Below are 24,572 nucleotides of genomic sequence, written 5' to 3'. Positions count from 1 at the left end.
GTCTGAATATTGTTTTGGAGCGGCATGAGTACTAGGGGGACCTAATCGCTTGGGGGCGCTATACACAGGTGGAGCATGCTGCATGCTGCGGAGATTCAATACCACCGCAATAGTACTTCTCATTAGCTTTAAAGCAACACCGAAAATGAAAATTGTTGCTCTTATTAGGTGAGGCTTTTAAGTTTTGGAATTGTATAGGCAGTCGGTATTTAAGGACATATTTACTTAATTGTTTCACTCATTTTGTAAACAAATTCCTCACAGCCGTGACAGCTTTTCTATCCAAAATTAGCTTAGGCTACTCTACCATGTCTACATAGGCCTACATGACATACATGTATGATGTAGCCTAGGTACCGGTGCATGTCATGACAACTTGTACTTGTAGGCCTACTTCCAGAACAAACATGACAAACCCTTTCAGATAGCTACATGTATGTACAACTACATGTACTACCAGTACTAACTCCCACATGTTGGCTGTTTTGATTCTGCCAACTTACTCTTCCGTCACAGCTATTTGTGCAATCAAATTTCATACATGCCCAAGTTCGTGGGAAAGTTAGATGACAGATGGGGAGGTTCATTCATACTCATAGGTGCATGCTCATTGAAATGGTGAAATTTTTTAGCATTTTGCCCATCCAAACTAGGCCTACAGAAAATCAGCAGCAGTCTTAATAATAGTACACGAACACGTTAACTGTCAACTGTATGATAGCTTGAGCAATCGCAACACAGCTCCTATCTTTTCCTTTTGTTTCCCAAATGAAAGTTGAGCTGTGATTGGTCATTGGAATGGAAGCAAATTGGACCAATCGCAGTGCAGCTTTCAAAGGGAAGGCCAGCATTTCATTCAGTGAAATAAGGCACAAATAAGAACAATTTGAAGCTTTTCAATCGAAATCCACTCTCATCCATAAGGTACTTTGCTCTGCATTATACACGTGTACAAAAAAATCCCCAAACATCTCCAACATCCCTGCTTTAAATCAATATTTCTTTGCTTTGTAGAGTCCCATGGAATCCAAACTTATGTACATGTACATGTACATGTATATCAAAATCTTTCTAATGACATCCTCTCCAAGATCGCTTCAAAAAGCAAACACAAAAGAAATTGTTGAAAAATTTATGAGACTGGCCCAACGTGTCATCTGGGGCTAGCTCTAGGAGAGGTGTCTTAAAAGTAGGGGTTGTCTATGGCCTTAACCATATCAGAGTAATTTCAGAATATCCCACCACTTGAGAATACACCCCTGAAACCACTGGTCATGCAGTTAATTTGCTGATAAACATGATAAAACAAAATTGAGTCCAAACCAATACAAAATGAATTGGGATCTTTCTCATAACCATGTATTATTCCTTCATGTTAGTATATTGATACATGCTTATGAAATAAATGGGGATCATTGAAAAAAATCTAAGTCCAAACCAACAAGTTGGTCATAAGAGTTGGTGTTAGTGTTGGCTGCTATGACATACATGTTCATGTACATTGTACAGTGCCTGTATAGCTTGGCTGCATATATGAAGTGGAAAGCCCCATGCCATCATGGTAGTCGGAAAAGGAGGCCACTTAGAACGTTATGCGTCATATGCATATCCTAAATATTTATACTTTGTTCTATGAATATGGGCGTTTCACAATAGGGGGCCTCCAAGAGTTTGCAATGCGTTGACCAATCACAGTGCGCGAAATCCATTTACCCAATGTGCATTTGGAAAGGGTTGACAGATTTCGCACATTGTGATTGGTCAACGCGTTTCAAACTCTTGGAGGCGCACTATTGCAAATCACCCGTTTTCTTCTGCGGTTCGATTTTCATGTCATGTCTCTTCAACGTGAATGTGATATTTTGTAATAAAGTATAAAATGCACGTCGTTCTACGCGACCTCTTTCTCCAACTTCAGTAATTGCCAACATGTACCCCCAGAACTGTGGGGTTTGTCATCCGCTGCATTCCCACAAAAGATGGGAGCGCTGGAGATGACGAACCCCAAAGTTATGTGGGTAGTCATCATGGCTATGCTTGTTTTAGAACAACTACATGTACATGTAACATGAAGCATCGCAAAATCAATGGGCATCATTGAATCAATTCTAACAGTCCAAACCTGCCAGGTCATGGCTTTGATATGGCTGTGATTGGTCAATCATCCCACCATCAGCCAATCATGGTTTTCTTTGTAACTCTTCATGCCCTTGGTTGTGGAAATTGAAGTCTATGTGATTTCCTACTTGATCAACAAATGTAGTGTGATCAGCCAACAATGTTGTTTTGCTGTACCAGTTCATTAACCAATATGTTTATCAGATTAACTAATCTCAACTAACAAAATTAAATTTGGCTTTAGAGCATCACATGGCGTACAAATTATGTAAAGTTTCAAAGGCCTGCTCACTTTGCATGTACATGTATGCATGCCAGGATAAATGAACCAATTAATTGTTGAGTTTTTCATTCACAGCGGTGGCAAAGACAGTTGCTACAACATGATGCAGTGTGTGGCAGAAGGTCACAGCCTTGTTGCCCTGGCCAACCTCAGACCAAAACAGGAAGGTTAAAACCAGGTTTCCAATTTTCTTCTCTTTTTTTTGGGGGGGGTGGGGGAAAATACATGTATGCTTTGCCAATAATGGCCTTTTATTGTGCTTGTGGCAGAAGTGAACAGGTGTACATTGTATGTGTTCAGTATATGTACTTGGCCTACATATATTGTGTAATGTGAACACTAAAAAAGTTGGCAAGAAAACAATCAGCCTTTCCCCTCAAGAGAAATTAAAAAAATTAACAATTATACCAGCGCTCAACCGAAGTCTGGCATTCTACTCGTGAGGACGACCAGAGCACACTAGTCTAAACACTGAGTACACACTCAACAGTTCTTATCAGAACCTTACTTCTTTCCAAAGAGATCTATCCACATGGTGTTACCGCAAGCCTTCTCTTCCCTCTCTTCTAAAGCCTTTGTAAACCACTACTATTTCTCTTGGACTCCCCTGCTGAAAATGTTTGTACAGTTGCACTTCACAGTGGAAGCCCTAGATACATTTTTTGCTGGTTTGAGCATGTTCAGTGCCTGTTAGGTGGCTCATGGCTACTCTGAAATGGCCCAGCTCTCAAGCACATCTTGCTGTTCTTATATGACCTACGACCTGTTTCATTCCGAGCTTGCAATTTAGTGTTTCACTCACTGGTTGATGTCAACTAGTCTTAGTTCCAAGACGTTATTATCTGTAGCTGTGTTCGTGTATTAATGAATGCTTCAACACAGTAAATTTTGCCAGTCAACAGAGGGCGCTATGTGACCAGCGAGGGGCTACATATTCTTAGCACCTGTACAATAATCTTGCACTATCGGACGTTACATAGCGCCCTCTGTTGACTGGCAAAATTTACTGCGCAAAAGCGTTCATTAATACACGAACACAGGTAGTAACGTCTTGGAACTAAGACTAGTTGATATCAAGCATGTTCTCCCTCAGATGAGGTGGACAGCTACATGTACCAGACAGTTGGCCATCATGCCATCCAGCTATATGCCCAAGCCATGGGCCTACCACTCTACCAAGATGTCATTGAGGGTTTGTGTCGGGAACCGGGCGGGGACTACTCAGCAACAGAGGGTGACGAAGTAGAGGATTTGTACAGACTCTTGAAGTTAGTTAAGGTACTTGAAAAATCATTGGATTATTTTGTTCACACCGGGGATTGTCCTTGAACATTCTGTTGGAGATGGCAACTTGGAGAACGTGGTTGGTGTATGCACATGTATGTGTAGATCCATACCCTTGAAAAACCCTGATGCGCTTGGTTGCAACAGCTCATTTCCCAATGTGGAAAATTGATCTTGGAAAGTCAGGTGGTCGCAGTGGTACTTTCCTTGCCTTCTACCTCTGCAGCCTGGGTTCAAATCCTCCCCAGGCCAACGTACGGATTTGGTTTTCAGTCCTTACCTGATTCTGTTGACTTTCCCCAGAGTTTTTCTGGAATTTCTTTAATTCTAAACAGTTCATTTGCAGCTGAGAGGTCTAACTTGATTTTTAGATAAATGATATTCCAAGTATCCAGGTTTAAATGCAACCTTCAACATGTGCCCTATTCTTTCTGACGTATATTTTGTGTTTTGGTACTTTTACTTTCTGCTGTCTGAGAGCAAAATTTTATGCGCATTGTTCGAGTTTGATTTTTGAAGCCATGTCATCGGTATTACAAAAATATCTTAACCTCTATCCCAGACTTTTAATTTTCCCATTGGAATTTGTGTGGAAAGACACTTTTGTTTTGTCAGTTGGTTGTCACACCCGTTGTGCCTTTCAGTGGCATGTAAGTCATCTTGACCGTTTCATGCATGCTTGTTCTCAGAATTTTGATGACAGACCAGCCAAATATTTAGGATTGGCATATTATTTTCCTGCTTTTTCAGAAGGACCTAGGGGTGGAGGGTGTTTCTGTTGGAGCCATTCTGTCCAACTACCAGAGGGTACGAGTGGAAAATGTGTAAGAAATCGCCCCTTAAAAAGTCCTTAAAGAGCACCTCTAAGGAAAACACATTTTCTCTGACACCAGGGTTTATCCACTACGAACACAGGGAAAGGGTTCCCCTCATTTTTTTCTCAGAATGACGCAATCTACATTCAGAATTCCTATCTTGGCATGAACAGAAAAAAGCCCTTTTAAGCTTGTTATATTTGATCTGTGAAGACAAATGACACTGCTTACAATTTGGATGCTTCTATGTGTATTTGAAAAGATAAAATCAGAGAAAATGTGTTTTCCTAAAAGGTGCTCTTTAATTGTTAGGCTATAAAGGTTTAATGCCTTATCATAGAGTACTGCTGCTATCAGCAGCATGGATATGAATTCTGAAAGGTCTTTGAAATGTAAAATCATTACGTCCTCAGAACATATGTGATTATCTTTGGCATGAAAGGTTGTGAGCTTTGGACCCTGTGCTCCAAACAGAGAGTGATTTGGAAAGCAAAAGCTAATCTGTTTGAATGGAGTGAGTCGGAGGATATTGGGCCCCAGGGGGACCAAGAAAGGATGCCTTTTTCTGAGCAACGAAGGTTCCTTTGGTGGGAACTGCACTTTGCTGGTTCACAAATTGAAATGCATGGTTACGGTCCCATCGCTACCAATAAAATAAACACTTCTCACCAAAATGGCTCTTTCCAACCGATGAGGGGATTTTTTTACTCAAGGTGGATTGGCAGGTTGCTAGTAACACCTGTTTGCTTACCAGAGAGTGGTTTTTGTACTGCATAGTGCTCACTGCACCTACAATCCTGGACAAAATAGTTGGAACACCTTGCGGGAGCGCGGTGAAAAGATCCTCCTCTCCCCCATTCAGTGTTGTGGTCATTTATTGGACCAAGATTAAGCCCAGGTTACCCAATGAGAAACAACATTGACAGGGGTGGGGGGGATGTTTCAATGAGATTTGTCCAGGATTGTAGCCCTGACATCCTGTAACCAGTGTCGAATGTTATTATTAAATATTTCTGGTAATGAAACCAAGGATCCTTCAAAAGCACCCTCGGCATTGTAAACTACGCTTGTAAACCTATAAAAGGAATCTATAGAGAGGAGACATTGAGAGTTGGGAGAACAACACCCAGAGAAATGTTCTGGGTAAAACGTGTGGACTGAGCTGAGAATCAAACCTGGGCCACAGAGTATAAAGGCCAGGAAAGAACCACTACGCCTCCCTAACTCCCCCAAAGTTTGTTTTGAAGGTCCAAAGTGCAACTGATATTCCTGAAATCAGTGAATATTGATGAAGAAAGATCTTGGAGGTTCAGACATTGGCCTCATGGGATAGGAACCTGGTTCAAGGATGATATAGACCGCGATAGACATGAAGACCACTCCAGCACAGGTTTCTTTAGCATTGTAGGCTAGAGTGCCATGGGGAGTCTTTGAGGAATCCTTGTTCCATCGTCAGAAACAGTAATACCCATTAGTGGTCAAATGTTTCTGATTTGATCATGCTCTTAGGTGTTCCAGACTTGGGCTTACACCCTTGGCTTTCCTCTGGCGGAGGGATCAACAGGAACTTCTGCAGGAGATGATAACGGCTGGGGTGGAGGCTATCATCATCAAAGTGGCAGCCTTGGGTATGAACATGTTCAAACTCCTTTTATAGTATTATTCAGTGCAGGGTGTTTTTAGTTCCTGAACAAATGCAAATGATAGTTGAAAACAAGCTAGTGAGTTCAGCTGTGACTTTGGTGTGTACTTGTAGGATTTGGAATGTGATTCAATCACTGTTACATATTAGTCAGCTTATTCCATACGCTGTTGCTCTAACTGAAACAACTTAATTTCATAGGGTATCAGAGAACCCAAAGTCATTTAATGGTAACAGTCCTCGGTCCACCTGCTGGAGGCTTGAGGACCGTTAGGGGGGATGGTAGTGACTGCAACTCTGGGACGCCTTTGAAAAACTTGCTGTCAAGAGCAGGGGCTATTTCCTCACACTTGGAACAAAATCCACAAGAAAGACATGTCCATCCTGATAAGAATTTTGACCAAGTTGCGTTCACTTGTTATTGGCTGTGTAGGGTTGACCTCCGCACACCTTGGAATGACCCTTCAGGAGATCCAGCCCCACATGCTGCGCATGGTGAGCATTCTCGACTGTGTGGCTGTTTTCATCTGTACTTCAGCCAACTGCACATTTTTCAAGACAGTAATGTGATGGGACATTCTTCACTGGCTGCCGTTTGTATTCATATGAACCAGGATTTACATGTATTTTGTGCGGCCAAAAAAGTGGCCGACTTGTTCACGTAGCTTACATTTCTTGTGCCGATGATTTCTTTTTTGAAGTTTTCGTATCTTTTTACCATTAATTATACAAATATTAAATATGCAAATTAAAGACTCTAATGCCGTAAAAGGAAACTGACTGGGGAAACAGCATTTGACAAGGGCTATGTGGCCCACATACCGTTATATACTTGGACCTTTTGGATAATTACACTTGGTGGTAAAGAATAGATGCCTTTTGTTTGGTTTGTACCAAGTAAAACTTGGATAGTGAAAGCAACCCAGAGCTATTTATTTCATAATCTGAAACTCAATGGTGGTAATAAAAGACAAAACGGATGGTACAGTTTTTGTTTGGTTTGTACCAAGTAAAACTTGGATAGTGAAAGCAACCCAGAGCTATTTATTTCATAATCTAAAACTCAATGGTGGTAATAAAAGACAAAACGGATGGTACAGTTTTTGTGGTAGAATTGAATCAATCCAGTCCCTTTTTCGGCTAATTATAGCTACTTGTTTTGATTTCAGAAAGAGAAATACCAGTTGAATGTCTGCGGCGAGGGTGGGGAGTTTGAGACATTTACGTTGGATTGCCCACTATTTGCCAAGAAGTTGAACGTGTAAGCTTTTTTGAATAAATAAAACAAATGTGTGCCAGCATTGCTTCAGGATTACCATCTGCAATTCTGGATTAAATGAAAGTTCTCTTGGATATTTGTAGAGTGAGTGCATCGGTCTGCCTATTTGTGCAAGCCATTTGGCAAGTTTGGAGCTTGATACGTTATTGTCTTTGGAACAAGCTGTAAACTGTGAAAACCTGTCAACTGTTCAACTGGCTCATGGCTTTCAACTCAACGTTTTTCCCTTCATTGTGTTGTGCGTCTTTGTCATTTAGATCACAAACTTAGCTTTAGGCTCCTCGTGTGTATAATGCATGCATATGAACTTTTCCCTCTGTGGCAAATTGCATGAAGTAACGTTGAGTTAAACTGCAGAGTTGCTACACGGGTGCTAACTGTCCTGTTATTGACCGGTGTGTCCACATTCCAGTGAGAAGTCATGCATACGCTGTGTGCCTTTTTCTCATATGCTCACTTGACAGATGCTTTTTTTTGCTGACGTAAACTTGTGTATAACGCATGAGCAGCAAACTTTCTTTTTGTTTGTCAGAAGAATATTCCAAAAAAGATTAAAAACAAACAAATGAGTTATTTGATTCAGGTGGAAATTAAAGAATTTTGCAATTTTGCTGTCATGAAAAGGACGTGGCCTGTATCTGGCCATTTCTAAACATTGAATTGAAAGACTGGTGTGAGAAATTAATTTCTACAGAGATAATTTATTTCGTTCATGATACAAAAAGAGCAAGTCCCTTTGATGGAAGAAAGTCAAGACTATTACAGCATTGCCCACAGCATTTTAAGTGTTTTTTGGTGCTATTTTAGCATAGTAAATCAATAAGAAATATTTAGGTTTGCTCATTTTCTTTACGGCCTTTTCCCCTTGTCCATTTCAGAAAGCATCAGGAAATGATCAACCACAGCGATGATGCCTTTGCACCTGTGTGGTATCTTAACCTTCTCAATGTGGAGTTGGAGGAGAAACAGGTCAGTGTAGGACCAACGCAGGCTGGGGTATCATGAGTGTCGTTACATGTTCATGGACTTGCTGAGTCGGCGCCTTCACTTAGGCATGCATGAACAGAAGTGATCAAGTCTTTCAAAATCCCAGATCTGATTGTGTAGTCCTGTAACGGGTTCCTAACAGGAATCTTGATCCTATCTGCTCTTTGTTTGCAGTTTAAGGTACAAAACATGTACCAAGAATAATTGTATGATTGGCTTACGAACAGTGAAACATTTTTGTGGGTTGAGAATGATGTTAAGCAAAACTACTTCAGGACTACAAAAAGATGTAAATCCCAATGTTGCCAGTACAGCTGAATGGAAATTTTTTTTCCAATCTGCGAACTTTTGAAATAACTTTGTCATGTTTCTTTGTCATTTACTTCAGAATGTTGGAGAAACCTTTGTAGACAGGATAAAAGGCATCCCAATGAAAAGAGGCTCTGAAATCCTCCTAGAGCTGCAAGATTTCATGATTGAGGAAACGGAAGTAGAGCAACATTTGCCAGAAGAGGAGAAACCCAAAGAAAATACAAACAGTACATCGGATAAAGGTGAACACACAGAACCATTGATGCGTTTGTTAACGTGACTCGTTATTAATTCTGTAAACTACACACAGCTAACTCAAGTGATGCCACTCAAGTTATAAGGTCATCAGCTTTGATAATTATGTGATTATGGTGATGACAGGTCAGAAACTTTCATTCAGAATTTTACAAGAAGAACATTTCTGGTAAATTATAATAGTAATAAAACAGTTCTCATATAGCACTTCACGCAGACATCCCACAATGCATGTGAACAACTTGTTGAACTGGTCTGTAGAGATGAAGGGCCTAATTGCGGAGTAGTTTGAAATTATTTTTGAATTATCGAGATACACATTAAAATTCAAGCAACGAAACATAAATGTGATAACTACAGAAGGTTTTAATGAATCTGAACGTTACGTCTTCGTGTCGTTGAAGGTATATTTTTTCATTTTCCTTAACATAAAGTGTTGGGTGCTGTTTTGGTGGGGTTGCAAATAGTAAAGCTGATTTTGTTAGGGAACTTAATTTTTTGTCAGCGATGGATGCACTACCTCCAGTGTGTAAAATCACCAGCGAGGGCTACATGTGGGTGTCAGGGATAACTGCTACACAATCGGATTGTTCAACAATAAGTGAAAGTACACAGCAAGCAATGGAGTCATTGAAAGGTGAGGATTTGGATGTGGTAGCCAAATGGTTCATAGTACAAATGATGATTCTCACGTCAAATTCAATTCTGCCTCCTGCTATTTTCCAATGACCCCATTTTCTAATCATCTGGTAAAAGTCTACACTTGCGTTTTTCTGTTATTCTGTTATTCTTCACATAGATGTAATTGTGTAGGCCCTATTCATATATACAGGTGCAGTCTATGATTGCAAAAAGTGAAATTGTACAGATTTATAATACGATTGAAAAAAAAAGTTTAATTGCACAATGCTTTATGTAGTGTACTCAAGCTTATTCTGATTCAGAGTAATTTCTGAATTAGCACAAAGTACAGTATGCGTAGCTTGCAACATGTGTGGGTGAAAATGTTTGTTTCAGAAAGTCTTGGTAACCATGGGTACTACCTCACAGATGTCATCATAGTCCACCTTTACGTCAGAGACATGTCCCAATTCTCCCAAATCAACTCGGTGTACTGTAGATATTATCAGCAGCGTCCCCCAGCACGGTACGTGAAGGCCTGTTGCGCATGCTCAAAATAGTCCTCAAACCTGTACTTTTATCCATTTCATTTCAAAACTTCCAACTTTTTTGTGAGGACAACTTTTGTGTTGTTTGAGTTCGGAAACATCATTGTAGCGTCTGTTGAAAGATTGTTTCAACTTGATACTTCATTGAAGTGGTTAGTTGGACATGCGCAGTAGGGTGTTAAAATTTGGTTGCATGGTTGGGCTGTAGTGATTAATGCTTCAGTAGGATACACGTATGTAAGACTGAGCATTAGGCTTAAAAATAAACTTTCTTTTTTATCCACATGTTGCCTCTGTACCTTGCTAGAGTCTGTATTCAAGTTGACCTGCCATGCGACCTGCAGCTTGACTGCTTAGCTCAAAGAAATGTTCAGCAAGGAAATCCTGGCTGTGATGATGGCAAACCTAACCTATGTGGTGATGGCATCGCTGATTCACCGGTGCACAGACACACCATGCATGTACAGAGTATATCTCACTGGGCACCGGCTAACATTGGCCCATACAGTCAGGCTGTTCAGGTGAGAAAACAACGGCCTTACAGGAGAAGGGTTTTGGCTTTAAAATTCTCTGTTCTATTGATTTGAACTCAAGAATGTATTACCCCTGTGGGGGACACATAGTCACGTGCACACTAGTTATTTGTGTCTGAAGGCACTTTTCCATATGTACTTTGTTGGTATGCTTCATATGCACATCCATTACTACATTTTACTATAAAGGGAATAAATATGTGCTTAGCCGGTCTTAAATGTGCCTTGAAGACTGGCTTAGGAAAATGGACGCGACTAATGTGCGGCTCGGGCATTTTCAGCATTCAGTCTCCTGAGCCGGTCTTACTTATGTACGTTAGTTTAAGATCGGCCAAGCAAATCTTTATTTTCATTCATAAATACCATCTTAGTTAGAGAGTCAAAAGAAGTCAAAATACAATGAATTTCCAATGATTTTGTTCTAGAATTTTACTTTCATTTTCCTGGACACCCCCATCCATTTTATGGTATATGCCCTGAGCAAGTTCTCCAATGGAATCTCCTTATATGGACTTGGCGCACAGAATCGATTAAACTGTCTCGTATCCAGGTGCCAGCGCATGATTTATGTAGCGGGCATTATTGTAGTGGGCACATGGTCTAGTTGCATGTTGTTGAATAAAGAGACTGTCTGAGGTATTTAGGACTATACATTTAACTAAACACTCACCACAAGTTATAGGTGTGGACCACAAGGGAGAGGTGCCTGTAGAGTTATATGGAGATGATATTTCAGATAAAGGATCTGTTCTTGGCTCATATTAGCACCTACTCTTGGCTCACAGTCAGCTCCAAATTACTTCCAAAGTCTCCTTATAGCTGAATATTTTTTTCTGCCAAGTTCAAGGCAGAACTTGGTATATTAAGAGAGTTATATGAATGACTTAATCTAGCGGTGGTTTTCCTGCCGTGGGTGAACTTGTCAAAACCACTTGGGACTAATTTCATTGAGCTGCTTATCGAGTAGATCTGCTTAGCACAAAATGTGTTTGCTTAATGAAGAGATGCTACCATCCACGGTGGCATGTATGATAATGTTTGTTGCTTCAATGTGTTCCAGCATATCTTCTATGAGCATATGATATTGCTTAGCCATAATTCTGATTACAAGCTTTGTCAAATATTTTCTGTACAAGAACTAATACACGTTAATCACTTCTGTCAAAAGTTCTCTATTATTTGTGTTTCATTTTTCAAAACAGATGGGTGCTTTCGTTTTCTCAGCTGGCATGCTAAGCCTGTGCCCAAGCACCATGCAAACTGTAGAGGGCGGTATTACACCGCAGTGCGCTCTCTCATTGCGCAGCCTGCAGCGAGTGCTAGCCGCCATTCAGTCAGGAGTGTCGCTGAGCAATGTTGTTGGTGGCGTGTGTTATGTTACCGACATACGGCATTTAAACGTTGCCAGGAGGCACTGGGAGAGATTTGTCAAACAGGTTTGTGCAAAACATGGACCAACATCTGTTAAAAATTTGCAACTTTGACATTTACATTAAAAACACCTAAAGATTCATGGTTTTTATACTTGAAGACCAAAGTTTCCCAGATCAACCTAAATCTGTTCAGTCTATTATTTGACTCGAACTAATCCACCCACCCTACCTGCCAAACCCTCCCTACCCCATCCCACCTCGCTCACCCAACAACCCCCTTGTTTCCCGCTCTCCCCCCCCCCGCAACTCTGAACTGTTTTTACTTCCGTCCAATCCACTTCAGGAGCATTCCTGTTCAAGCCAGGCCCTGAGGGCAGTGACCTATGTCGTGGTTCCCCATCTGCCAAAGGGTGTTCTGGTGGAGTGGCAGGTCGTAGCTAGCGTCAGTGCTGCATCATGGCGATGTGAGTCCACAACTTGGGACATATTTCTCATTTTAAGTAGTCTGATTCTTTACTGTCTACTGTCAGTTTACCGTCTCATGTGAAGCTGGTGAGAGAGCCTCCGCCATTAAATTCTAATGGCATCAATTTTAAATTGCCTTGACATTAATGTTTGTTTCATTCATATGCAACAAGGTATGAGACGGAGAGAACCCCCCTGCTTTGTGTTGGTCATTGTCTTGCGGGAATCTGGGGAATTCCTTTCAGACATCTTGGGGGGATGTGTTAAGTAACAATAGTCTGGAATGTGTATAGGGATTGGACATGTTGGGGGGGTACCCCTCGGTCTCATTTCTTGCTGGATATGGTTTCATTTGCTCTGCAGTAAGTAGTTGAAGACCCTTATAGCAGCAGGCATTGTAAGACACCCATGTTTCCCAAGTATTTGCTATCTACTGTTTGCATGGCCCAATAAGAGTTTTGTTGGCCAAGCTATACAAGCCTAGAGCAAGGCACCAGCCTAATAGCACACTACTCAAGGAAATCTCACCCTCAAAAGGAAAGACTGAACTGTTTGAGGTATTTCTGAATGCAGGTTCAAGCGCGACAGTGCAGGGCCAAGTATCAACTGTGCAATTGAACGTCTGTCTAGACTGTGAAAACTCTTCCGGGGTCCTTGTTTGTAGTAAGTCAATCCTCGTATGTTTTGGCAAATCATTTTGTTGAATATTTGTGGTTGGATGTGATGAGAACTCGGGGCGTTGTGTTGATTTTCCACCCAATCAGGACTCGGTTTCATGGTGCTATTAGGAACCTCTTTCCTCTCAGGAAGACTGTATGCACTTTGAAGCCTTGCCCCCTTGCCAAAAAATTCTATGGTTATTTGATGACTTTGCAGTGCCAAATGTTTTCTTGTGCCTGATGCCTGTCATATCTACCATGTGATTTTGTGAGTTTGGAATAAAGTTTGTAATTTCCAAGAGTGATAAAGTAATGCAGATCACCAGCCAAACAAATAAAAACAGTTTGATATCAATTCCAAAGACATTTGGAAATCAAATGACACAGGTCAGGTGTAATGGGGACAGGAAGATGTCACACTTTTGGACCCCGAATTTATAGAATGACCCTCTAGCTGCAGACAGAATTTGCTTAAAATGAAATAGAGATGTAACAGTAAGAATCTCGTAGATGCTACAGGCTTGTGTGCCTTTGATCATAATCTCTGTTCCTGCACGAAATGGACACTTTCAAGCAAAAGACACGAGCTGTAGCGTGGAATGTATTTGATCAGGGTTATTGCCAGTTGCTTGCCAGGAACATGTGGCTGTTTATAAAAAACCCTAAATGTAATTTAATCTCAGTCTTCCTGATGTTGAACAAGTTTTCATTCATTACATTTGAATGGGAGACTTTTGAGGTGCTTGATGTTGGTAAACATAATGGTCACACTTGACTGACTCAACCTCAGTTTGTGGCATGTTTGAGCTAATATGCTCATGACACAAACAATAATGGATTGCTCATGGTATATTTACCCAACTCCCAATTACAACTTCCAGTACAATGTCCACATCTGTGATAGGTATTGTGACAATTACACAACATTACCGGACTATTCCTTTGTCATACCTTAGAAGGTTCCTGTGATAAGACTTTTCACTTTTAAAAGTCACTCAAAAAGACAGCCTTCAAATTACGTCAGCCTCACTCTTCAAGTAATTTTCATGATGTTTTGTAGCTCTGCGCACTTCCACAGTTTTGCTTTAATTGCAGGCAGTACTCCAAAAGCGGAATTTAAGCTTCAACTCTTAGTAGTAGATCTACTAACTTCTATCAGCGTGCACTTAAAGGAGCAGGCTTGTTCACTGGATAGCATCATGTGTGTGCGTGTCTTCTACAAACAATCATTGACTGGCAATGGGCAGTTGTTCAGCGGTAAGCATATATAAACGTTATAGCTGTGGATGAACAAACTTGACTGGTTGCACTTGAAGTAGGCATTTTAGGTTTCAGATGATCGGTATGTAAAAGAATTCCTTGATCATTTGTTGAATGAAGCATCAAAATTGTGTGATTGCAGCCTCAAAATGGGATTTAAAGAGAAACCTTTTTCTTAGGTGTATGAGAATATTTTTCCATGTGGTTACACATGAGGGTCGTCCAGCTGACTTTGATCAATATTTGAAACTCTTCACGTAAATCATTCTGAGCAAAACTTCACCAGTTTAGAAACTGTATAATTGGTCATTTATTTTCATTTATTAATTTCTGCAGGTAAAAGTCACAAACACATACATGAATGTAGAAAAGGTGACAAGATAAATGTTTATAGCAACACGCCTGCAGGATTGTAAAAAAAAGCCCAAACCAAATTACCGTTGCTGTCCTATATGTACCACTTAAACCACACAAAGAAACAAATACATGTTTGTTGTACATGAAAAACAGGAATGGAAAGAAATATATGACACAATTAAAGGAATGATTAGCAAGATTGCTATGATTTAAGTAAATTGAATTTAATCAGAGGTGTCTCATAGTTAAGACCCGGTCATAGTCAACAATGATGTAAAAGAAAAATAAATCTGATGTCACAAGGGGGTTGGAGCAAAATTCATAAGAATTCAGAGGCTTTGTACTGTAGAGGCTTTGGGAGGTCACAATTTACTGCCTGATTACTGATGTATCAGTGCAATGATGTTTGCATTGTAATTTAACCAGCCTTATAGAGTACCAAAGTGTGAGGTCATTTGAACCACGAAGTGTAGTGTAAATTCAGGTGTACTCACATGTGTTGGTTTATGTGCTGGTTCTTGCGCTAATGCCTTTTACACACCTAAGTGTGCGCGTGTTCACTTGGAACTCTCTATTGTATTAATTGCATGTTAAGCTTCCTACATGTAGGTCATGCTTGATGACTTCCTGATCTTTCTGAATAAGTCTTCTTGATTCCCCATTTTCGGCTCTGTTCCACCCACAGCACTGACAGGAGAATTTGATAAACTGTTGCCAGCGACTCCTGCCACATGTCTGGTACCCGTACTCTCTCTAGCAGAATCCTGTGCAATTACAGCTGTGGTGTTCCTCCAGAGGTAGCACATCGGATACTGGCAGACATTGCACCTCAGCATTCCAACGACAGACGGCGACGCAGGAACCATTTATCATGCCGTAGGGATTGGTTCCATTCTGCCACTTTGGATTCTACTTGATCCTTGAAATTTTGATCCAAAAAAAAGCCAGGAGTTGAATCCTGCCAAATCTTATGAATTCATGTATAGTTATGAAGTTGGAGCTGAGCGTTATCTTGTGTACTGCATTTGAATTGTCACTTAACACAGACACCTGCAGCAAGCCCATCGACCGTGGGCTTTCCATGTAGTCTCCTTTCTGTTATTTTACACTTGTAATTTATTTAAAATATGCAGAACTATTGAACCACTTAAGATGAGAATATTTTGTCCAAATGCATGTATTTTGACTTATGAAAAACAGGGATTCAGTGGCCAAATTTTGATATACTGTTGAACGGCACAAATTTTGGCTTGTTGGAATCATTCGAGCAATATTTTGCAGCACTCTTGGGTACTGCCACTGAGTGATATTTCCTTTAATGTACCGTGTACATCGGACAGGTTCAATACATGGTCCCCCTTCTGAGACCTCTCAGAGTGTGTGTGGAGAAACGAAGAAGAGACTAGCTGTGACTTTGGGTGCACATGGTGGTTTATACTCTCATCAGCCATCCTCACAAAGGCAGACTACCAGATCAAGTGAACATGTCCCCTGTTGCCATGTTCAATCTGGTGAACTCAAAAACATTTTTCAATTTACCGGTAGTTCACTGCCGAGTGTGCCTTCATCTGTAAATGCCTATAGGAACCACTAATTAAATTTGTCTCGTTTTTCTAACAGTGTGCACAAAAGGTCCATTCATACCTGTCTCAGCAGAACAAAAGCAGATTGTCCACTGTCTGTGGTGGTTTATATGTAAAGCATGTTTCCTGTGTCAGAATTAGACAGTGTCCGAAACAGGTGTTGTCAGCATGATTGACATATTTTCCAATGGTCAAAAACCTAGCTCTGGGCAACAGTTTCAGAGGTAGCCTGAAACATCAGTTTTCATATACAGCTTTTCAGGATCCCTTCTCAGCTTGATTCGACAACTTATCCTCTACTGGCTGTTCAAATCTCTACCCCTCTTCCCCTCCCATTTACAATGGATGGCAGAAACATAGAACAACTAAATGAACCGGCAAGTTTGACGCTGGGATGTTTCAACTGTCCCAAATACTTTTTATTTCATCGACTAGTGTTGAAAAAAAATTAGCCACATTGAAGCAGGGGAATTGTACACGATAAATAATGCCCCGAGACAGGCCACAAGAAGAAAGAATAATCCATGAATTGAAGCAGGTGGTATCTACATATTCTGTACTAAACACTAGATCCATGTGTGAACAGAAAATAAATGAGCACTGAAAAAGGACTGATGTCATTTTTTACTTGAAGTGGCAGCCAGACATGTTTCCATTTGCATACTTTATTACAAATGATTTTGAAACACCAATGCTTACCAAAGGAGAAATTCAGAGCAAATCATCCCTGCCACCAACATATATGTGACAGCAATGACATGGGCTACAGACCTATATATCATTTATCGGCACAAATTGTTGCAAACTTTTTTATAAAAGTGTTGCTGTTCTTAGTTGCAGTGATAGACTAATTCTTGCTACATTGTATCAACATAATTCCTAAGATTTTCTTTTTTTCAGTTTCAGAATCAAGAATTTTCCAAACTTAGTTACATTTACTTTCAGAGAAAAGAAAGATGTCATGTCACATCAAAATATACAATTCTATTCACTGCACATCTCTTGCTAAAAGCAAAAAGCAAGGAAGAGACAACAACATGGAAAGCAAGTCACCAAAATCCAATGCAAAATGATTCTTTATGTCTGCAAGATTGCATAGTGCAAGGCATCCTTGGACTTGTATGTAAAGACGAGGGCACGGAACTGAAATGGATGCAAGATAACATCCTTTCAGTGACAAGTGAATAGACCAAGTGTTTATATGTGTACTGTTGCAGAAAGTTGACTGATGATTTAAGCTTTCATATGACCCACCCAACATTTTGGAGCCTGAAAGTATTAAAATTCAAGAATATTTTTCATTGTCCTGAAATCTAAAGTTTTCAAAAAGAGGTTGAGCAAGAACCTCTTGAACCCCCCCAAAAATTTTGTTACCACCCCCAAGACTGCTGTTCAGTAGGAATGAGGAGATATTGAGAGCCAAGTTTGTTGAAGAAGTGTCTTTATCCATTAAAGTTTCAAGCACTGCACAACTTTCTTATGCAGAAATCAAATCACTGTTGCATTGCCTTATTTATGGACAAGCCCCCCATGGATGTCAAAAATTTCTCTACACAGTCAGCAGATACTCAATATCTTATTGCCATTACACCAAAGTTAATAGCCATTTTCGAAAGGCTACTAAACAAATAAGAAATCACTGGCTATTTTACAAAACAGAAAATCATTTTCGGCTGTTAAAGCTGCCGTGATTTTCAGAAGTCATTCATAGATTAATTGAGGTATATCTAGTAAAACAGCAAAAACCACCAAATCAACTGTCCATTTTCAATAATTTTCCAAATTTCTGCACAAATATGTAAACCAACTTGGACTAAAGTTAATTCATAGGACTAAAAACTATTTGTATCATATTTATATTTATCTCATATACTGGCAAATATGTCGGCATATATCTAAATACATTTGTGGAGTTCCCTCTTTCAATACCAAACATTTTTTGAGTAAGTGAATTGGTAACAAGGTAACATAAATTAGAAAACAATTTAATGATTAGAAAACAATTTAATGAACAGGCAAAATGTAAGACTTAGTCAAGCTCTCGTAATATGTGCGCAACAAGATCTGGTCACCAGAAACCATCAGGATGCATAGTATGATGACTGGTTTCTGTCTTGTTTTACACTTAGTCAAATCAAACTGCCGAGCCAAACTTTCTGCTGAACAGCTTCATGACATATTTGGCCCACATCACATCTGCTGGTTACAATTACTGTTTTGCTTGCATGTGCACTGATGCAGGGACAGCAAACAAACCTATATACTCCTTTCTGAATTTCAATGCCATTCTTATTTTACCTGTGTTATGCCAAATTTAACAGATCCCAAAACCCTGTACTCTGATCCTCTCACAAACGTTGGTTTGGATTACATGATTGTTGGTGGCCTGTACAGGGGTGCATTTTGCATAACCACTGGTAACACCTGCCTATACTGTGGTGTAATTTTGTTTTCGTAACCATCGGTAACACCTGCAAATAACTTCCCTGTGGATTGTCGGTGATTCCACCGGTTCATAAATTGGCATAGTTGAGTAGTAGGAATTATACACTGATAACAGATGGTACAAATTGAAACGCAACAAAACCAGACATATATAATCACTGTCTTGCCCATAGAGATAGGCTGCAATCTGATACTATGTATGTACTTCCAACATGTCGTTCTGTAATGCCCACAGCTTTTCTGCACCGAGTGATTATGCCATGTCTGAAACAGACCTCCAACCCAATGGCTAAGTCTACTGCCAGCATGTGCCAACGTATTTGCAAATGACCTAGCCCTAGACACAAGATTTTGGTGTGGCCCATGCGGTACTAAAGTTGGAAATTCACTCTTTAAAGGTAATACAAAAGTACAGATTTTTTCTTTTACTTCTGAATAGGAGTACAAAACAGTCCTGGAATGAATAGAATATGTGGCAGTTTTTAGAACTCAAAGATACTTCACTGCTACACATGGAATATACAGAACAATAATTTGTGAACATTAGAATAAATAATATATAATACACGCATAACAACTCTACTGGGGATTAGATAGGAGTATAAATTTAAATGTAATCAAATTTTTCAACATGTAAGGGGCATAGACAATGGTATTTTCAATTTGCACAAGGAAAATCTTGAAATGTGTATAACTTGTAAATAGATTCTTAATTGATTTGCAGATGAAGTTTCAGGAAAAGGGATTAATAGTTCCATCAAATCGTTAAAAGGATTTTTTTAATTTAAAAAGAGAATCAGAGGCAAGTTTATTTCCAGTTGAGAATTTCAAAGCATGAGGTTTTACGGGCAGATTGTCAGTGTTTAATATTCAAATAATTTTTTTAAAAAGACCCCACCCCCCAAATAACCTCAGGCTAAAACAAAGCCCCACGACAAATGAGCATTTGTGATGGCGCTTTCAAAGTTTGTTTCTGAAACATTTTAATCAAGCATTGTGCATGAATTGTTTTTGGACACCAAATGTAGTCAAATTTGTGGTGCAGTAGGTCAGTTTTGTTGCAGATGGCTTCGATGTAATGCAGTCATTTACTCATTTAGTTATTTTGCCCACTGCGTGTTAGATGCCTCTGTAGTCGATAGTCATAATACTCTCTGCCAATTGTGAGACGTCAGTGAATACAGAACAGTTTCGGCCGGGGCAAAGACGATTCCTTTATATCTTTTTTCCCCTGAATTTTAAATACGGGTTCAGACACCATTTTACCATCATGATGGGGAATTTTTTTTTAATTTAGGAGAAGGGAAACTTTTCATATCAGTAAAAGCTGAAGTGGTACATTTATGTTCCTTTCACCCCAAGTACCCAGGTAGGCTGCAGGTTTTGTACAGGGAAATGCAATTAAAAAACTGAGCAGCAATGTTTATTGTCAAGTGCCTACATGAAAGACGTATGGAGTAGCAGAAGTGAGTACATCACTAAACTGACTTGAGAGTACGGGGTTATTTGAGGCTTTTCGTACAGGAGAAAAACAGATTTTTTTTCAGTGTACAGAATTGTGAATCTCATTAATACTACCACTTCTTTCGATGTTCGACATAGATCCAAGAAGTGGTTTTTAGCATTAAACATCTGGTCACCATCACAGCCAGATTGAGCCAACATTTACAGTACCACAAATGGAACTGACGCACCCTTGACAAATGCCTCTGGTCGTATCGGGGAAACAAGTCTTGGGTCAAGACATTGTTGATGTGTGAAATAACCCAATGCCATGAGAAAGATGTCTTGACCAAAGATTATAAGGAAACAAGCTTTCAGTATGCACTGTGCTACACAAATCCAAGTCTGCCATTGAAATGTCTTTTAGATACGCTTAGTGAAGAATATACCCTCCAAATGTTTGGAACATTTTCCAAGAACACACACAGAGTGCCACAATGACCTGTCTTACCTGTAGCCATTTTTCACCCACATACAAACGACTTGTTACTGTTTGAATAATTTTGGTTTACTAGATTGCTGCATTCCTAATTCTACGTCATATACAGCGTACAACACTCAGAAATTAGCTTGAAAAAGTTTGTCAATAAATATTGATTATTGAAGACTTGGCAACACACCGTTATTAAGTTATATACAGAATTAGAGCCACAAAGTTTGAAAAATTGGTAAAGTACACTGTACAAGCTGCCTCTGCAGGAAAAACTGAGAAACCAAAGCAGCTGCAGTCATGATGAGGAAACACAACATTTTACAGTATACGGAAAGTCAACCCTGCTCAATATGGTTTCACTCAGATTTTGTTGAGCAGGATCAAACACTTTTTATAAAAAGGTCCCTGTAACTCAACGTTTTATCAAAATTTATTTATATTAGATCAAGTCACATGTACGTGCTGCTAACTTAACGTGTGAAATGTTCCACCAAAAAGCTTCTTCATTTTAGTTTGTTGTTGCACATGTTTTGCACATTCGCAAGTACATGCTGCACTGTGTTATCCAGCTGAACATAACCGAATCAGAAAAACGTGTATCAAATCATCCTTAATCAGGGGAAAAAGAAAAAGATCAATGTTTTTCGTTTGAGTCCATTGTGACAATATTGCACTCCCTAGGCTGCTGTAAAATTACACACAGTACGCAATGAAGCCGCATCTGCTAAAGCACACATTCTGGAACATAGATTTCTTCAAGGTTAATGGAAAAATGCCACACTCGAATAAGGAAAAACAAAGTTAAAACATCACTGAAGCAGTAGTTATTTCAGTAAACCCCGACAGAATCCATTCATGGCCACAGCTTGGTGTCATGGAATCCTGACGGTCGATGGACCAAATTTGAAAAAAATTATCGAAACAATAACAAAACAACAGGAACAAACTGACAAGCACTGACAAGACACTTGGATTCAACATAAACTCAAAACATCAGGTAACCCCAAAATACATCTCTTTGAATACACTTGCACGGCCCAAACTAAGTCATAAATATGTTGATGTAATTCTCCTTCCAATAATGCTTAGAAATTGGACATTCTTTGATAAAGCTCTGCAGGCAGAGAAATTCTCATACAAACACGACCTAAGAATGCAGAGTTATTCCTTTCACACGTCAACATGTATCAATGGAAGGAGAGTTGAAACTAAAATTCTGTTTGAATAAACTATGCATTATGTTAGATGTATGCACTTAGTGTAAATTAATTACATCTAATCAGGCTACATGCAGGGAGCAATTCGAGAGCAGACAATTGTCGGTGAGCGCAACCATAGCAACCTGATACAGTTGTCATAACGAGCCTAATTTCCAGCACAATGCACATTAGCTGATGCCAGCATTAAGCTCTAGGGAATGTATCACATGGCTGTGGAGTTTACCCTCTTAATTTAACCTTGTTGATGAAAAAAAAAACACCCCAAACACCTGTTTGTGACGAACAAAAACGATCACGCACAAGAGTCTGATATAGTATGTCAAATGAAACACGGTGTTCAAAACCTGATAACCAAACCAAACAAAAATTTGCCAAAAAAAAAAACACAAACAAACAAAATAAAAAACTAAGTTACCACCTTACATTTTACACTGATTACTGCTTTCTAACATTGTTGCACAGAGACTGGTAAACAAAGACAAAGCTGCAATGGTGCTTAATGCAAAATATTGCCCCTAAAATACACTCAGTTTTACAAGCACACCTCGTTAAATACAGTATTATCTCATGAATGAATGTTATTTACAAGGAAGCTACTCCAAAACTGCATGTTATATACCGTACCACTATTGTAATAAATAAGATAAACCAAACAAGTACTGGTTCTTTGCTGCACCGTGTGAAACTTTTTCACATGACCAAATTCAGAAATGTTGAACAAATGATGAATATTCTATAAACAACACAGCTAAAATAAATAACTTAATATGGCAACTGTTAAGTTTATACTTACATGTACAGTAATGACTTGATGCTATTGCACACAGCGCTATATCTATAGCAACAAACCTTAAACAATGTCTGAAATAAATCATTTTGCAAATAGTAGAATTGCATTTAAATAATTTAAAAAGTAGCCACAGAGGATGGCAGAAACCTTCATACCTTCAACCAGCATGTGTCAATCGGCGGCTGAGTTGGCATGACATACCGCCATGATATTGAAACATGTGGTAAGCAAGGATGCAAAAGGAAATAATTTATTTGTTGCTGGCAAGCTGATAATTGGATCACTGTCTGTGAGTCCACCTAATTCATTTATCAGGTCAGAAGATCTACTGATCTTCACATCCACAGAAAAATCCCTCCAACTCCCACAAAAAGCTCTGATGCTGTACTGTATTTGACCTTTTAACCAGATGACCCGGATGTTGCTTTCACAAATGACCATGGTGGTTCTTATGATACAAAATTGCTCAAGAGGGAAAAAAAAGGGAGTTTCTTCTCAATTCGGTGAATCCTCTGATGCAGTAAATTTGTCGAGTATACATGTACACATATTCCTAAGAAAGAAGCTTTGTTGTCGCTCAGAACAACTTGGAACTGTTTGGCAACAATCATAAACGAACTCGTCACTCTTGCTTATGATCCCATATGCTCATACACACAATCATGGCTAATTTGAGTTTACATTGGTTTTGATAACAGTCCCTTAATAATAATGGGAGAAAACTTTGCAGACTACATGTACGCACTCAGGAAGGTCTGACATCTCAACCATATCGGGGGGAGGGGAGAGAAATGTTGCATACCAGCAGTTAAACCCTGCATAGGATGACCTCTCCAAAGCTACAGTTACTCAACAAGTAAATCTTGAAAATGTTTGCCTGGCCACTACCTCAATGTCGGTAGTGATTTTGTTTTGTGATTTTATCTGAAATCATATGGCAGCTCTTGAACACAGAGTACTTTTAAAGCTTCATTAATGAATCAGGGTATAATTGGAGCGTGGTTGATCCACACTGGTCACAGCATCCTGAGCGTCCTAGTTTCGTTCTTTACCTCACAATAAACAGATATTGGTTCTGATTACCTCTTTGACGCCGTCACACCTTTGTCAGGCAAGGCATCATATATGAAACTATTGCCCTCTTTCCAGAACAGCCTAAATCTTGATATCATCCTCAACCCAAAAATCTTTTCCAAGTGTGCCCCGAAGCATGCACTCATTCTGTTGTGATTCCCTTCAACAAGGACCAGGCATTTTTAAAATGGCAAACCACCACTGCCAGGTTGCCTGCTACCCCTTACTCGTCCAGATGATAACATCATAGGCTACCAGGCTACACAGGATGACGTACACCAGCCACAGTAGGAAAAAGCCACCACTGGTTATCCATTTGATGGTCGAGGGTCCCCCAAGCTCGCCAGCAATGACCGCCGACTTGCGCCGCACCATCAGCGTAATGATGGCCACGACGGCGAGGATAGTGAACAGCATCACGGAAAAGCCCAGCGCTCCAGGATCTACCTCAAAACCATGGGGTTCATTATGGTTAGCAATGGCCGCCATGGTCCAGGCGACTCCAATGCCTAGGAACACGTTGACTGCGTTGCTACCTGTCACGTTACCAATAGATGCATCGGCATGTTTGTCCCCAACTGCAGCCACCTTGCTCGCAAAAGTGTCTAGTGGTAAACAGATGGGAAAAAGACAGCCAAAGTCGGAGTTGGAAGTAATACAAATGGGAATGGACATTCCAATTTTATGGGCATCAAACGGGGTTATGCTCCAATCCTGCCCATTGTTTAGTTGG

At 39.8% G+C, this 24,572-nt stretch overlaps 2 protein-coding genes across 5 annotated transcripts in view; one reads left to right on the top strand and one right to left on the bottom strand.

The window, feature by feature from the left end:
* Positions 1-53: 53 nt before the first annotated feature.
* LOC110986338 (uncharacterized) lies at positions 54-17,017 on the top strand. Of its 2 annotated transcripts, none has more exons than XM_087137747.1 (17): positions 54-168; positions 2,477-2,579; positions 3,495-3,679; positions 4,436-4,509; positions 6,010-6,128; positions 6,576-6,637; positions 7,312-7,403; positions 8,300-8,390; positions 8,797-8,962; positions 9,481-9,612; positions 9,993-10,122; positions 10,452-10,665; positions 11,880-12,113; positions 12,394-12,514; positions 13,089-13,178; positions 14,270-14,431; positions 15,477-17,017. In XM_087137747.1, the coding sequence occupies exons 3-17, from the start codon at positions 3,512-3,514 to the stop codon at positions 15,590-15,592; spliced, it is 1,971 nt and encodes a 656-aa protein (XP_086993873.1). In that variant the 5' UTR covers positions 54-168; positions 2,477-2,579; positions 3,495-3,511; the 3' UTR covers positions 15,593-17,017. The 2 variants fall into 2 exon arrangements, with proteins under 2 accessions (XP_086993873.1, XP_086993850.1); XM_087137724.1 differs by having other exon boundaries at positions 60-168; positions 2,477-2,568.
* The window catches only part of LOC110986339 (sodium/calcium exchanger 1-like), an 83,264-nt gene continuing 75,461 nt past the window's right edge, over positions 16,770-24,572 (bottom strand). For all 3 annotated transcript variants that reach the window (XM_022248127.2, XM_022248129.2, XM_022248128.2), the window contains one exon: positions 16,770-24,444. In XM_022248127.2, the coding sequence (XP_022103819.1) occupies positions 24,056-24,444 (389 nt within the window). In that variant the 3' untranslated portion in view covers positions 16,770-24,055. The remainder of the gene's footprint in view (positions 24,445-24,572) is intronic.

Source organism: Acanthaster planci, linkage group LG01 (genome assembly GCF_054643075.1).
Source record: "Acanthaster planci isolate LZ-2023a linkage group LG01, COTS_SCS, whole genome shotgun sequence".
NCBI lineage: Eukaryota > Metazoa > Echinodermata > Asteroidea > Valvatida > Acanthasteridae > Acanthaster > Acanthaster planci.
Note: the sequence above shows the minus strand (reverse complement) of the source record. Positions and strands in the feature narration are given on the sequence as shown.

Coding starts and splice junctions, on each gene's coding strand:
- LOC110986338 (XM_087137724.1), top strand. CDS start 83: ATGCTGCGGAGATTCAATACCACCGCAATAGTACTTCTCATTAGCTTT. Junction 9,613..9,992: donor AGCAATGGAGTCATTGAAAG/GTGAGGATTTGG, acceptor TGTTTGTTTCAG/AAAGTCTTGGTAACCATGGG. Junction 10,123..10,451: donor CAGCAGCGTCCCCCAGCACG/GTACGTGAAGGC, acceptor GTACCTTGCTAG/AGTCTGTATTCAAGTTGACC.